We start from the raw sequence: 15,882 nt of genomic DNA on the forward strand, positions 1-15,882 counted from the left end.
GTGATCTTAAAATTGTTAAGCCCTGTTTCTGAGGCCCTTTTGGTAACATTCAGCTGTCAGCTGTGTTGTGTTTGCTGAGATTGTTAGAGATGGCTACCTTTGTTGAACCTAGATCTGCACAGTTTTACACTTAAGCTGGAAATTCCTAATGGTTTTTTAGAGTATATCTGCAAATTGTGGAGAAAATAGGAGGTAAAAAGGGCAATATTCTGGACTCCCTGTGCAACAGTATGTTTGAAGAAGGTTAAATCACTAGGTATAAGCAGTTTGAAAGAGTTTTCTCTATTAGAAATTCATTAGTAACTCAGTATAGTGCTTGCAGAAAGAAATTCCAGTTACTGTTCTGTTTATAGTTTACTTTTTATTTTTTTTTTTTAATTTGCACATGGTAGTTCTGAGAATCTAAGTATTTCCTTCCTTTGATTATAAGAGAAGTCCATCCACATAGTACTTGAAAATGTTGCTGACAGGCTAGAAGTGATACAAACTTTCAAAGGAAATACAGTGTTTATGACAGGTATTGATTCAACTGCATTAAAGGCTACTTTTCTTTCTTTTAAGGTATTTTTGAGCTATGGACAATACTCTGAGAACTGTAAAGTATTATCTTGGGAAATTTCAGTATTTCCTGCTGAAATTTCTGTTGCCATTTCTGCTCAATCACAACATGCAGTAAACATGGTCATGGTTTTTCTTTCTCTCTTCCTTTGTGTTAAAAGAAGTAGAGCAGGATTCTTCATTGTCTCTGCCACAGTGCAGTGATAATGTGCCAGCTTCATGCTTCTTCCAACTGCTGCATGGAACCAAATGGAGAGCACATGATTTGTTGTTTCTGAGAGAGCAAAGCTTGCTTGTTTCACCTTGTGGCTTCCTACAGTGTTAATCTTTGTTGTATCCAATTTCTGGGTGACACTTGGAAGAGGACTTTCAAAGGATGGGCATGAGGAGAGATGTATTAATGGTCTTTCATAAGGGAATTAATGGACTTGGGAACAATGGAATAGAAAAACTTCTATGAGAGAGACTTAGACGAGAGGAAGCTACATGAGACAAGAAGAAAAAATACATGAATCATTAGGTTTCATGGTAAAGGCAACCTTTAGTAAATTTTGAAGATTTTTCTCATCATATGCTGTAATAAAGCATTAAATCATGTTGCAGAGTGTCTTAAAATGTATGTAATACCTATAATAGAAAACCACTTTAAGATGCTTTAGAAGCTTCTTAAGAAGGCAAGTGGTATAGTTACTGCAACTGCAAATTGGTTTGTTTAGAACATAATTACAAATGGACTAGTAATTCAAATTAGAAAAGTAAAAATAAATTATCCAGGTATAAAATTCCTGCCTTTTCTACAATGGGAAGTTGCTGTAATACTGCAATCTGTATCTTGAGACCTGGTTCCTCTTTCAAAGATCAGGAAAAAAAAATCTTCCATTTTTGATGGTTCAAAGTAAAACATTTTTTTCCTAGGCATGCAGTACTTCATCAGTATCAAGTTTTTAAAGGATTATTTTATAATCATTATCTTATCTTTTACTGTAAGCTTTGGAAAAATTATTTTCTGTCATAAAGTTGCAGAAAATGTCAGCATAAGAAAAAAAAATCTGGAATTATTAATTTTTTTAAATAGTAGTTGCTCAGTATGCTAGAAATTTAGTAGTTTTGACTTCAGAAAGATAGACTACCAAGCAGGTGATAAAAATCATAAGTGACGTATAGTACATATTATCAGCAAATGTTTCTCCAGGTGTCTCTCTATAAATATGCTACTAGATGGTGGGATGGAAATATCTTTTCTTTGATTTATCCATCATTTTTGTAAGCATATTGAAGCAAAAATAGTGGTAATCTTTCAGCTGAGGAGATTGTTTTCTTTCTTTTCTTCATCATGAGAAGAATGTAGTCTAAAAATAACAGTTTTCTCCTTTTACTGGGGTTCATTATATTGCAAGAAATTATTTGCTCCTTTAGACAAATTGCACAGAGATGGATATTTCTAACATATATTTTTCACCTTCAAATTAAGCAGAGCAAGAGAGATCAGAAAAATACCCAATGATCAAAATATATCACTTTGATTTTTCCAGCTCAATCTTGTAAAAACCCTTGCTTCTCTCAAATATCTAAATATAGATACTATTGTTTTCTCCGTATGTAAAGATGTCAGATATTTACAGCCCTTTTACAATTAAATACATAATCTGTCTGCTCAGCCAGACTAAACCTGGGTACTTTCATTAAAATCACACTGGTTTTGGTTTTGACAAAATAATTAATCAGTAGTTTATGTTTACCAGTAGCTTGCATGCACTCTTGAGAGGCAGGAACACAAACTTTTCTCAGTATCCTATGATCTTCATTAGCTCTTTGTATAGCAGTGTATATTAGTAAAGGACAACAACAAAACCTGGATTGAATTTTGGACATCAAGGAAGGGTGCTGAACAAGGGGTAGACATAGATAATTGTCCATATCCTCTAAATTCTTCTGAATAGTCAAGAGTAAAAAATAGCCTAAACTTCTATTCCTGTTTTGTACTCTCCAGACTTCCATTATGTGAACAAGCTGGTTACCTCATAAATAATGCCTGTAAGACTGCTACAGGGAACCAGCCAAACACGGATCAATGAGTTGCTGGTAAGGGAAAAAACAGTGTCCCAAAACTTAGCAGATCCAGCAATAAAGTTGTATGTTTGTGTCTCATTGCAGAGCATCAGATTCACTATGTTTGATCATATACAATAGTACAAGGATTCACTGGAAAAAGTTGGTGGAACACTTACTGAGGGGAAAAGAAAATTGGCATAGAAAGAGGGTCTACTTGAGGTGGACAAAAATTATCTCTTCTAACTGCTCCCACATGTGAGATCAAGAAAATATAGATAATAGCGTTACTTAATTCCCAAAGCTGTTTCAGGAGCAAAGCTTGCTGATCTGTCTGCAGGGGAGGTCATCGTCACTGAGAGTGGTTGTTTTGATGATTGTAAGTGAAACTTGTGTCTTGGATAGAATCCTGTAGTGAAGAGTTTGCTAAAGCAGAGAAAGGATGGGCTGTAAAAGTAAGTAAGTATCTAGTAATTTCTGCTCAGTATGTTCAGCGTTATAGTTATAGAAGCACACCTGGTTGGTAAGTATGGCCCACCTAATGTGTATTTTGTCTTTGTAAAGCAAATATATTGGGCTCTGGTTTTTTACTTATATGCTGTCATCACTGTTCACCAGGAAGAGCAGAAATATGGGTGTCCATGGGTGTGTTGGCTCACACAGCTTTATTTGCATAGGCTGTATGTTTGTCTCTTCATTACCTCCACAGTCTTATTGTTGCCCCTCTGCATGTTCAAGGTTATGTGGGTTTCACTCTGTCTGAAAGATCAACAGCTGCTCATAATTCAAAAGTTGCTAAGAGTGTACAAGTGTCAGAAGAGACTGATGTAAAATCAGGGGGATGGGAGTGCTGTAGAAAAGAGTTTAGATTTTGCAAGGAAAATAAGTTGCAGCTTCGTATTATTTGGTTCCAAGTTGTGTGCCTCTGCTCATCAGTCCAACTCCCTGCTCTTCAGTAGGGTTAATATATGACATAGAACAAGGTATGTGATCCCCTGTGTTGCCTCTGATAAAAGAGATATAATAACATGGTACATCTTTATAGAGGAGTTGTGAAGATAACTGCTTTAAAGATGATGTGCTCAAAGTGACTAAAGCTCCTCCCAGTACACTCACTGCAGTTTGACCACCTTCTTTCTCAGGACTGTCAAAAGATTTTGCTTGTTGATCCTATTTCTATGTTTCCACCCAGCTCGGCAGCTGCACTCCTGTTACTCAGAAAAATATCCTCAATATTCCTCTCACACCTGGCTGGTATATCCTTACCTTGTCACTGGTAAACTTGGCAAGTTGACAGTTTACAAAAAGAAGAAACAGTGTAGTTGCTTTTCTGGCTGGTGGCAGGAGAGAGCAAGGAAGGGGAGATGAAGTTTCCACATCTTATCTAGGTTGAATGTATGTATGAGTTGAGTGTCAGAGGTAGCTGTATATGGCTGCATAGAGCGAAGTGTTGAAGAACACCCCACAGAGATGAAAACAGCTTCAATCAATTGCTCAGGCTGAGCTGCTCCATTCATCTTGGTATTCTCATAATCAGTGTCGCCAGCATTAACATGTGTAATTCCATGCTCATTCTTAGCTTCTGTAGTCAGTCTCAGCACTGATGTGCTGTCTGCTTGGAGGTTACCTTTTCCCTTTTCTCTCCACCTAGACAGTTAGGCTTTTGCTTCTGACCCCTCCCAAAATGCTGGCTTACATTCAGACATCTGACCAGTGTTAGTTCAGAGTCTGTGTAGTTGTAGTTCTGTTTTTCCTGCATTCCTCCTCTGCTGTCTTCCAGTTGTTGATGTTTTACTTTGGAGCACTGCAAATAGTGTCTAAATAATAGTGGACAAGCATATACCAAAAGAAAGAACAAAGTGGACTAGATTGTGCTATTTCTAAGTATTTATAAGAAAATACTGATCAGCTGGAGTTTGTCTGACTGGTAGGCAACAGTAGGTAGAGGAAATTATTAGTTTTATAGGCAGTGTGATCAAGATCCTGTGAAAGCTGCAACACAGAGAGCAGCAGTTGAACTGATGACCAGTGAGGCATATGGTATCTAAATTAACAGCATAGATCTCCCAGGAGGAGGAGGTCACTAGGGTATCAGAGGGCTCAAGCAGAAAGTTCATTTTGTCCCTTCCCATATTAAATTCCTGAGATGAATGCTATACTAATTTGGAAAGCTAGATAAAACTGGAGATGCAACACCTTCTCTTGAGTCTTTGCAATAGAGTTTAATGGACAAAGTTATGCACATTACTAGAACTACCTCTAGCCTTACTGTGTATGTTTCTAAAACTTGATTTAGAGGGATTTTGATTACTGTGTTCTCTTGTAAACAGTGTTACTTCTAGAATGCAAATTATCTTACCCTTAATGAGAACAGGCAGCAGAAATTCATAAATCAACTGATAACTGTATCTCATTAAAGAGAATCATTGGCACTACAGAGCAGCTTCTTTTTGAATCATTCAGTGTGCCAAGTACACTTAGCATGTGTAGCAATGGAAGTAGAAAAAAGTAGTAAATCATGAGCCCAATTCAGTTTTTTTGGGCATCTACTCCACTGCCTTCTGTAAGAATCTTGACAGAACATTATTTTTCCGCCCCATACTCTTGTGCATTGATAAGACTGGCAGCATTTTATAAAGTTAGTCTGATTACAGATTAAATTGCATGACTTGGCATTTGGATTTTTCTCCAAGCTTCTTTTTAAGACAAAAAATTTGGAAAATAGTTCTTTGTGGTTTAGTGCGACCTCCTAAGAAGCAGTCAGTGGTTTTCAGTTGCAGATTTCTGTATCATTTGGGCATTGGAGTGACAGCACTGCAGCATTGTAGTCTCATTCTTATTTCCAGGCATAAGAATTAAGTAATTTAGACTAATACACTTCCACTTTGTTGCAGTATCTGTGTTTTGCCATGTACTCTTCTTTCTTTCATATGTAATACGTGATTCTCTCAGCTCAATGCTAGTAGAATATGAGAGTTTTCCTCATGTAATAAGAAAATAGGAATGTGAGATTTACTGAGGGAGAAAAGCCAAAAAAAGTAACCATTTGAAGATCTTATCTTTTCTCTCCCACTGTCTCAGAGTCCAGAAGTGTGAGAAAAATTCTACTGTTCATTAGACTGGTTCATGAGTCATGGCTATGCTGACACACTCATCTTTGAGGTGACTATCCTTTCTCCTCATCTTGTCCTGGGTTCTCAAACAGCTGGTCAAGTTGTTTGTCCCTGAGCAATAGGAGCTGATTGGAGACTGAAGTGAAATGTGATTTATCCCAGATTAGAGTTGTTTGCTTTGATTGGCATGGCTAGCCAGCCAGCAGAAGGTACATGCCTCAGCCAGTACTCCTGAGGTTTCAGCTGAGCTGGGGTGAGTTGTTTAAGCGTTTGGTGAGGAGCAGCCTCATAATCTATGTGCTGATCTGAGGCAAGGAGCTTCTCTTTTCAAGCCTGGAGCAGTTGTGTATGGCAAGGGTCGTTCCCCTTGCAAAGAAGGGGGGTTAGCTGACTCAGACAGTGGTGCTGAAAACACAGCCCTGCATGGAGCTTTGGCCCGCAGACCAAGGGGCCGGTCCCGACCAGCAGGGCTGTAGGGGCATATAAGTGTAGTTAGAATGACTTCACCTTTTTATAGCTATGTGAAGATGGAAAGCATAATAAAAAATATTGTGTATTTGAAATACACTTTAAATAATTTTATTGATGGTATTTTAATTTTGAGAATTGGAGGGAGAGAAATTTATATGTGGGTAGTTCATGTAATTTATGCATTTAACTATGTATTATTCTGTACCACTTAAGGCATCAGTTTCTGAAATGACACAGAAACACACTGTACACTGCTTTCCTGAAAACACTTTTCTGCCAGTCTATGAGAGCAGTGTTCAGGTAGGGAGAGATAAGTCATTTCAGAATTGTAATTTTAAGTTTTCCCCAATCTTTCACAGGATCCTGAACTTCTGGTGGCAATCAAGAAGATTGGCATTTTAAAAAAACAAACACCTCAATTTAGAAATCTAGTTTTTCTAGGTCCTGTTCAAAAACTCTCCCCCTGTTGGGGGTTACTCACCTATGTCATATTTTATAGGCTGCCTTTCACTAGTATCTATGTACAAGTGGAAAAACCTACCTTGAAGGCGTTATACAGAGAGGGTCTTCAGAATCTCTCCCATAGTGTGAGGACAGTATCTCTTTCTGGAGACACCTTTAATGCCAGTCATATACCATATCTTGTGTCCCTGTTTTGACCCTCACAATGCAACTATTAGGCTTTTTCTTCATATCTCTATTTTTTTCCCTCAGCTAAAGTGGAGTTGTTGAAGCACTTGCCTTTTATGATAAAGATTATGGACACTTTTATACATTCTTGTTCAGTAGTCCTTGAAGAGTGGGTTATTTCAAAAGTGCTTCTTGAAATATTGAAAAATACTGCCATTAGAACATACTTACTGTTCTCTACCAAAACGTTCTAAAATTACAGCATTTAAATAATGCTGTTAAATAATGCTGAGTTCATTAAATAACAGGTGTATTTTTACAGTGTTGGATTAATCCACTCAGCCAAATCAATAGCAATGTGGCAACCATGTGATCATCCAGTATTTATGTGTATATTAAACAATGATCTTTCTGGATAAACTTAGTGCTGTTTCCAGTTCTAACACAGTATAGACACAGACAGCTGTTTAATTTGTCAATAAATATACTAAGTAACTAAAATTACTTATCATGAGACCAAATTTTTAGATAATATACTTTCTGTAGTTGAGGAAGCAAATAACAATTTAATTATCTTTTCATTCTATACTAATTGCAATGTAAAAAAATAACAGCTATATGTATCTGTAGTCATAAAATTACAAGTTCCCATCCAGTCTTCCCCAAACAAATGCATCCCATCAAAAATACAGAGGCTTTTTTTACCTAGTGTTTCCCCAAAGGAGAGAAAAAGCAGGATGCACACAGCAGATCATTTTCAGCTGCTCACCAGAGTCTTAGCTTGCTTTCTATTTTGTAGAAGTCCATTTCTAGCTGTTAGAGCTGTGACAAAAATGCAGCCATGTATGCCAGAGGCAGAAAGCATTTCCAGAGAATTTGAAATTATCATCTTGAACTAAGTGTCCCACGCATTCCAAGTAGAGCCAAGAATAACACTTTCAATATTGTTATTATTAAGAGACTGTTTTTTTTTTTTAAATATGGAAGCAAGGGAAGTAAGTAGATCCAAAAATGTTCACCAGTGTTCCCCAAGACAGGAGGAAGAGTCACAAAGGACCAGCCAAGGATGGAGCAGAAGATGAATACATGACGATATTTAAAATTTTGACAACAGGTTTGTGAGGCATAAAATTTGTTCTACTTCTCATAAAGGGCAGCTCAGCTTTCAAAAGTTTGGGAAATCCTCTATTAATCTTTGTCAAATCCACACAGTGGGAAATGTTGAGGCAAGCCTTTAATGCTAAATATGCCTTAACATGTGCCAATCTTGTCTAGGATTTTGTGGTTTTCCTTCAAGCACAGAAAAGAATCAAGAGATACTATAGCAGTTTTTAATGTTTTTTATTTTCATCTACTGATGTCCAAATTACACTGTGTGAACTGGTTATTCCTCTTCTTATGCCAGTCATCTTGTGTACTGCAAAAATGTGAATATGCTGAAGTAAATAAAAATAGTATTAATGGCATATAACTCAGAACTGTTGGCAGTGTATCCACAGATGCTTGAAGCTGTATACCTAGGGTAATTTACCTTCTGGTGAAACTTCTTGCTGTTGTGGATGGGCGGTGTCTGTTAGTACGTCTTTAAACCAGAAAAAAAAATGAGGGGTGGTGTGAAGACACTGCCTTCTGGAGCAAGCTTATTAAAGCTTTTTCAGGTTTAAATTTTGCCACCTCTTATGGACAGCTTGACTAGGAGGCTTGGATGAATGTTAATGCAGCTGTTCACTTTAAAATTATACTGTCTTTGATTCTTTGTCACAATTCCTATTTCATGAAAAGCAACCCAGGAACCCCAAGCTGTGGACAGGCAGGTGGCCAGAGCCCATCCAGGCTTCCAGGGTTGTTCATGACTGTGCTGGAAGAGATGAGGAACCAGAGTGACCACAGGAGGGACTGGGGGGGGGTCATGGCAGGTGACTGCAAATTACTTTGGAGGGACTGTGAATGTCATAAGAGGAACTGGCCACGGCCGAACTGGCTGATGGCCATGTGTGAGGTGTCACTGGGACAGGCTTTGGGGTAGGCTCCAGGATGAGGTACTTGGGGTCCTGAAGTCAGAGGCACAGCAGAAACCATGGAGAGTACCACTGGCAAGCAATCAGCTGTTACTCCAGGGATGCTACCTGCATTCAAACCAAGGTCCACAGAGCCCTGCCACTCCGGGATACCTGAATCTGAAAAATCCTGATTTTTAAGACTCGTATCTAAGAAGCAGTGATGGTGACTGGTGATTTACATCTACCGTGTTTAAATCGACAGTAGCCATCCAGCCCAGTGCCGCCTGAGCCCCTCTGGCCCCGGGGGCGTTGCCGTAGCAGGCAGGGTCCCATGGAGGCAGCGGGGCTCTGGGAGCCCCTTGCGCCTCATCCCCGCGGCTAGAGCAATTCAGGCTCTGGCTCTTTGCATTCCGGGCCGCCGTGCTCCCCACGGCGTCGACGGCGCTGCCGCTGCCTCCCTGGTGGGCCCGAGAGCTGCTCCGGCCCCTACAGCCCCGCCGGTCGGGACCGGCCCCTTGGTCTGCGGGCCAAACCTCCACGCAGGGCTGTTTCCAGCGCCACTGTCCGAGTGGCCCCTGGCCCGGCTGCGCCACCGGGAGCAGCTCCCAACCCCCCGGCGCCGCGCCTCCTCCCGCGCTGCGACTCATCGCTGGTGTCTCTTTGCTTTACGCTAGAACGTAGCGGCAGCCCATTTCTCAGGGAAATCGTGCTTTGTGTAACTGAATTGACACTCGGCCTTGATACCTGTATCTCCTGATAACTGAAACAAATTTCTAAAATAAATATTGTACTTTGATCTTCCAGCCCTGCATTTTTAATGACAGCTCTGAACATCACTTCATTAAGAATACATTTCAGGAGACTGAAATGCTCCGAGTTTGAACACTAATTATTTGTACAGAAAATTATGACTGCAACGTTTCATTTTTCAGCCCGTTGGTTTCTTCCAGAAATGAGAATTTATTCTCGATTTTTAGGTAATGTACTTTCTTGGATGCAGATTTATATCATTTGTAGTGTGGCAGCTGTATAGAAATTTACCCAGTTTTCCACTAACTCTTTTGCAACTTGACAAAACATTTTGATTCGTCGAGATACCTGGGGAAATGGCGTGCTTTAGAGAATGGAGGGAACCTTGGGGTATCAGTGTCTCCTGATCTACCTATCCCCTCTCATTTCCTTTAGAAACATTGTTCTGAGTATTCATCTGGTAATTACTAGGTAAAACGAATTTTTAAAAATCGAGGTAGGGGTTAAATAGGGTATCTCTCATATGTCTGGACTTGACATAAGTTTGAAGATACAGAGGTTTAGGGACAACGCCGTTTCGTTTGTCTAGTGAGTTATTGCTCTTCCGGGAAGCAGACGTGCGGGTCGGGCTCCCCACGTGGGGTTCTCCCTCTGCTCAGGCTGCCCCAGCTACAGCTTAGACTCGAGGGGACAACAAGTGCGCTCCCGCCCCGATGCGGCTGTAGTGGCGCGGCTGGAGCTTGGCAGTGAGCGGGGGCACCCGACGGCTGCGGGCGGGGGTGCGCGGGGCAATGCCTGTGTGCGTGTCCTCCCAGCCGCGCTGTCGGCCGGGGCTCGCTGCGGTTCCCCGGTAGCCGCCACGTCCCGTGTTGACGTGGCGCAGCCCCCGGCGGATCGCTCATCGGCGGTACTGGGAGGGGTTCGTGTCTGGTGGATGGAGGTGCCGAACCCCGTGAGCCCCGCACCCGTGCAGGCGGATGGGGAGCTCTATCGCCCGCAACCTCACACCCTGGCGGGAGCTGCTGCCGGGCCGCGGGGTTCTGCAGCAGCGGCGAACCTTGCCTCGATGCATCAGTGCGTGGTAAAAGTGCTGGGTGCGGGACTCATGTCTTCCTGTGGCCAGCCTGGTAAGCAGTTACCTGGCACACGGGAAGAGCTTGATACGACTGCTGCGTAGTGTTACATGGATAGAGCTTTTATTTCTCCCCAGGACTCAATATGGAGCCGTGGGAGAGGACTTGGCACTTTAATCCCTTCAAAGAAACCGATCTAATTCAAGCCCTACAACTCTTGAAAGTCTTTGAGCGGACAGTGATTGTTTCCACAGGAAAGGCAGATAAAGATCTCTGTGTGCTGGCGTTTAAAGGGACTTCAGTGGCGGTGCGAATACAATTGAACCCAGCGACTGCGGGGAGGATCGAGTTACCTGTGCAAACAGCTCCGGAGGACCAGAGCCAGCCGGCATCTGCCCCCACCTCCTCAAGACGGAGATGAACGTCCTGGTTTGGTACCTGGCCAAACAGGCCGGCGTTTGCGATGGCCTCGGAGCAGATGGGGAAGCGGGGAGGAGAGGAGCGCGTTTCCAGGGCCCCCGGCGGAGCGCGGAGCTGAGCGGGCCCGCGGAGAGGCGCGGGGCCCCGCCTGCCCCTTGCTGGGCGGCACATGTGAGGGGGCCCGCCAGCTCTGCAGCCCACTGAGCTCAGCAGCCGACGGGGACGGCAAGCTGTGACCCAGATGTGCCTGGCGCTGGTTAGAGGGTCAATAGCCTCACACATGGTCGAACGCAAGGCAGGTTAGATCCTTCATATACACATGCGTATAGAGATGTATAGGCAGAGGCCGAAAAGTGCGGGATGAAGTAACAAAGCGCTTGGGGCCGACTTTGTCTTTGGGGCAGGAGGTGAGAGCAGGGGAAGCAGAGACGCGGTAGCAGCGTTCGTGCTCCCGAGGAGCCACTGCGATGTCCGCTCCCCGCCAGCGCAAGACAGGCTGGCTCGGCAGGCCCGCCAAGAGAGACTCCGGTCTTAATTTAAAGAAATTATATCTCTTACAGCCGGCTCCCGCCAGGGAAGAGGAAACTTTTCCTCTCTGTTTCCCGGCTGCCCGGTTTGTCGGTGTGTCTGTCTGAGAGAACGCTTGCTGCTCGTGGCAGCCTACCGCTCCTCCCCGGGCCCGGCTGGGCGCCTGGCCTGGCCCCGCGCCAGGCGGGGGCTCCCGGTAACAAGGGGGCAATGCCGGCTGAGCGAAGTGAAACAAATCCAGCTACCAGAGGAGAAAATGCGCGGTTATTTGCCGAGTCATATCGAGGGCATACCCCTCAGCCTCGGGGGAAGGGCGGGCGGAGGGAGGGAGCGGGAAGGAACCACCGACAATTACTCCAGGGAAGTTTTACGGCTGGGATCGACTAGCCCCGACCAGGTGAACTCGCTGTGTTATGTTACCTTCAGTCTTTAAACACTATCAGAGGAATCCGGAGGCAGATTCCTCGAGCGATAACAAAGACGCGTTGTCACTTTAGGGCTCTGCCACAAATTTAATTGAAAAAAAAAAAAAAAAAGGAGGGGGGATCCAGTGTCTTGCACATCCAACGCGAGGGTCTCTAGGCGGTAAGGGGTCCTTTGATCAAGAAAATCCAATTATTTGTGTATATACATTTCCCACATAGTGATTACTTCATTAATTGTCCCGCCTTTATCTCCTCCCTTCCCATCCCCCCTAATAATCAGTTCTTTTATCCAGACCAACAAACACACCATAGGAGCTTTGTGGATTCAAAGGATTTGCTTTCGCTTCTGAAAGAGCCGCTATTCTTTGATGATTGGGTAGCGGCAAACTTCAAAGCCATAAATCTTCCCTCTGACTGGTTGGCGGCCCGGCAAAGTCCTTATCAAATTCTTGGAGGTGATCCTGGCGCAGTCAGACAGTCCGCGGAGATCGCGCAGCGCGGGGGGGTGGGACGCGCACGGAGGCGAAGAGATCAGAAGGAAAGGGAGAGAGAGGGGGAGAGAGAAGGAAACTGGGCAGCTTCTCGTCTTCCCCTCGGTGTCCTCATGCCTCGGCAGTGCCCCGGCGCCTTCCCTTCGCCCCGGGCGCAGTAGCTATGGCCGCGGTGGCTGTCCTCCGGAACGACTCCCTCCAAGCTTTCCTTCAGGTCAGTACTCGCACCCGGTGTTGCTCGAACTGCACCGGTTGTGACCCGCGTTGCGCGGGGGCCGCTGGCGTCAGCCGCTTCCCTCCCGGGGCTTTCCCCGGCGGGCGACCCGGAGAGGTAGGTGGGGACCCCCGCGGTGGTAGGAGGCCGGGCTCGGGCTTCTCGGGCTTGTAACTTCCCTCTCCCGCCAGCAGCCCGTTACTCATCCCAGGCAGTGCTCCGTGGCAAGAGGTGTGGAGGGCGCGGGGGCTCCCTGCCCACAGCGGCTGCTTCCCCGGCCCAGGACGGCGGCAGGGCCGGCGGCACTGACCGCAGGCGGAACCGGTGTCTGGGCGGGGCGGGAGGGCCGGGCACGTCCTGCCCTCTGGGTGCGCATTGTTTTCGGAAAGTTTACCAGCTGTGCGGGGAGCGGCGGGCCGGCCCCAGCCGCGCACGGGCAGTGGTGCGGGAAGTTTCTCGCAGGCCGGTATCTGCGGGCGGCGAGTAACGCGCTCTCTTCCCTCCTTCCCTCCTCCCCTCCCTCCCGTTCCTGCGCAGGACCGCACCCCCAGCGCCTCCCCAGACTTGGCCAAGCACTCGCCCCTGGCTCTTCTCGCCGCTACTTGTAGCCGGATCGGGCAGCCGGGCGCGGCGCCCTCGGATTTCCTGCCGGTCTCCTACGACCCGACGCTGGGATCCCCCTCTAGGATCTTCCATCCGTGGAGCGGCGAGATGCCAGCGCACTCCCCAGGAGGGCTGCCGCCGCCGCATCCCAGCTTGGGGTTGACCCCTCAGAAGAACCACCTGCAACCCTCCTTCGGAGGTTCTCACGAACTGCCCCTCACCCCCCCGGCGGACCCCTCCTATCCCTACGAGTTCTCCCCTGTCAAGATGCTGCCCTCCTCCATGGCCGCCCTGCCGTCCAGCTGCCCGCCCGCCTACGTCCCCTACGCCGCCCAGGCCGCCCTGCCGCCCGGGTACTCCAACCTGCTTCCGCCCGCCCAGCCCTGCCGGCAACTGTCGCCCAACCCGCCGCCCGAGGACATCCCCTGGTGGAGCATCCAGCAGGCCAGCGCCCCGGGCGGCTGCGGCCACCGCTTCCCCGCAGCGGCGGCGCTGCCGCGGAGCCTAGTGCTGGGGCACTCGGACTTCGCTCAGTACCAGACGCAGATCGCCGCCCTGCTGCAGACCAAGTCTCCCCTGGCGGCCACGGCCAGGAGGTGCCGCCGCTGCCGCTGCCCCAACTGCCAGTCGGCCGCGGGCAGCGCCCCTGAGACGGAGCCGGGCAAGAAAAAGCAGCACATCTGCCACATCCCCGGCTGCGGCAAGGTGTACGGCAAGACCTCGCACCTGAAGGCGCACCTGCGCTGGCACACGGGCGAGCGGCCCTTCGTCTGCAACTGGCTCTTCTGCGGGAAGAGCTTCACCCGCTCCGACGAGCTGCAGCGGCACCTGCGGACTCACACGGGCGAGAAGCGCTTCGTCTGCCCCGAGTGCGGGAAGCGCTTCATGCGCAGCGACCACCTGGCCAAGCACGTCAAGACCCATCAGAACAAGAAGCTGAAGGCTGTGGCGGACGGCGTCAAGCGGGAGGACAGCCGCGACCTGTGACCGCCGGGACAGCCGGCGGCTGCTGTCTCTGCGGGCCGAGCCGAGCCGCGGCTGGACCCAGGCGGGGGGCGTTTCTCCGCCGGGGCAGGGCGGCAGCTGCAGGGAGAGGGCGGCCGGCGCTCGGACTCTGGCCGGGCACGGCGAGCAGTACCCCGGCCGGGGGCTGCCTCCGCGGACCCTCAGGCCCGGGACTGGACGCTCATGGGGCCCCAGGGCCGCTAAGAGACAGGCGCCCGGCCCGGCCTGGAGCGCGGCCGAGGAGGAGACCCGGGCGCTGGGGCACGAGCGGGGCCGGCCCAGTCCGGCCGCGGGGGTCGAGGCTTAGAGACGCCTGGGGATGAGGTGGCAGCGTCGGTGTGGCCGTGCTGGGGCTCGGCCCTCGTGCTTTCAGGGTAACAGACTGGAGTTTTGTGTACAGGTTATTTAATAGTTAAGTTTGAATACACGTGTTCCCCTCCGTTCTTCGACCCCGCGCGGCGTCTAGCATGAGATGTTTCTGTAAAGCGACCCGCGACCGCAGCGTGAAATAAACACGTTCACACCGGGGTCAGCAGGGACGGTCCCGCCGCGTCGCTCTCGTTTGATCCTTCCCCGGCGCGCGGCCGCCGCCTTCCCGCCATTTCTCGCTGAGGCGGCGGGCCGGCTCCGGCTCCATGGCGGCGGCGAGCGGGGCTCAGTGCGCGGGGACCTGAGAGCCGCTCATGGTAAACACCTTTAAAATCCCGGCAGCTGCTTCGGACGGGGGTGCCTGTTGGCATTGGTTGGTGGGTTGGGTTCGGGTTTAGGTTTTTAAAGTTATTTTCAATATTTTGTTTCCTACACATGAAGGAGAGAAAATAGAGAAATGCATGCTGCCAATGCCAGTGCTGGGAATGAACATACAGGTCAAGTTCTACAGACTAGGATATACATTGGTGCAGAAGTGGGCAGTCAGTGTTAGTGGTGCCTCTTCTCAGAGAGGTCCAGGCCACAGGGCCAGTCCCAAACAGCCACTCCCAGCCTCGGCTCTCTGTGGCACAATAGAGCTAAAACATGCCTCCCGAATGTTAACTTCCTGTAGAACTGCAGAATTTAGGGGTTGAGATGCATGTTACACTGCCAGTACAACAAAATGGCAGTCAGTGTCCTGCAAAGGGGAAGACACTTGGCACAAAACTGTTTAGAAGTACCTCGTAGATAGTGACAGCCTTTAAGGTTCCTTATCTCTCACTGGGCATTACATAAGTATAGGCATATTTCTTTTAAAATAATAACTTCTCTTACTGCAGCGAGATCCCTATTTATTTTTTTAATTGGAATCTATGTTGCCAAACAAACTGAGCATCCTGATGAGTGATTTGCTTAATTTTGCATTCTAACATTGACAATACTCTTTATTTGCTCCTTATATTTTTGCAACATCAGCTTTATTTTCTGATTACCTAATGAGACAGTGAAATAAAAAGTGCCTTCAAAACTTCACCAGGACTAATCTGGAACTGTTCAGCTTCAGGTGAGATCCTCTGGTGGTAGTTTTCAAGCAAGCTTTGGCACAACTATGTTGGTAGAGATACACTTTGCCATAGACTTC

At 47.3% G+C, this 15,882-nt stretch overlaps 1 protein-coding gene across 1 annotated transcript; it reads left to right on the forward strand.

Moving 5' to 3' along the window:
- Window positions 1-10,240: 10,240 nt before the first annotated feature.
- SP5 (Sp5 transcription factor) lies at window positions 10,241-14,858 on the forward strand. Its single transcript, XM_021534788.3, has 2 exons — window positions 10,241-12,722; window positions 13,260-14,858. Exons 1-2 carry the CDS (start codon window positions 12,672-12,674, stop codon window positions 14,310-14,312), a joined length of 1,104 nt encoding a protein of 367 aa, XP_021390463.1. The 5' UTR covers window positions 10,241-12,671; the 3' UTR covers window positions 14,313-14,858.
- The last annotated feature ends 1,024 nt before the right edge of the window (window positions 14,859-15,882 follow it).

This window comes from Lonchura striata, chromosome 7, assembly GCF_050655825.1.
Source record: "Lonchura striata isolate lonStrDom1 chromosome 7, ASM5065582v1, whole genome shotgun sequence".
In the NCBI taxonomy this organism is placed as follows: Eukaryota; Metazoa; Chordata; class Aves; order Passeriformes; family Estrildidae; genus Lonchura; species Lonchura striata.

Excerpts from the sequence above, each read along its gene's own strand:
- SP5 (XM_021534788.3), top strand. The coding sequence starts at position 12,672 with ATGGCCGCGGTGGCTGTCCTCCGGAACGACTCCCTCCAAGCTTTCCTT. Across the intron at positions 12,723-13,259 it reads CCCTCCAAGCTTTCCTTCAG|GACCGCACCCCCAGCGCCTC; the intron begins GTCAGTACTCGC and ends GTTCCTGCGCAG.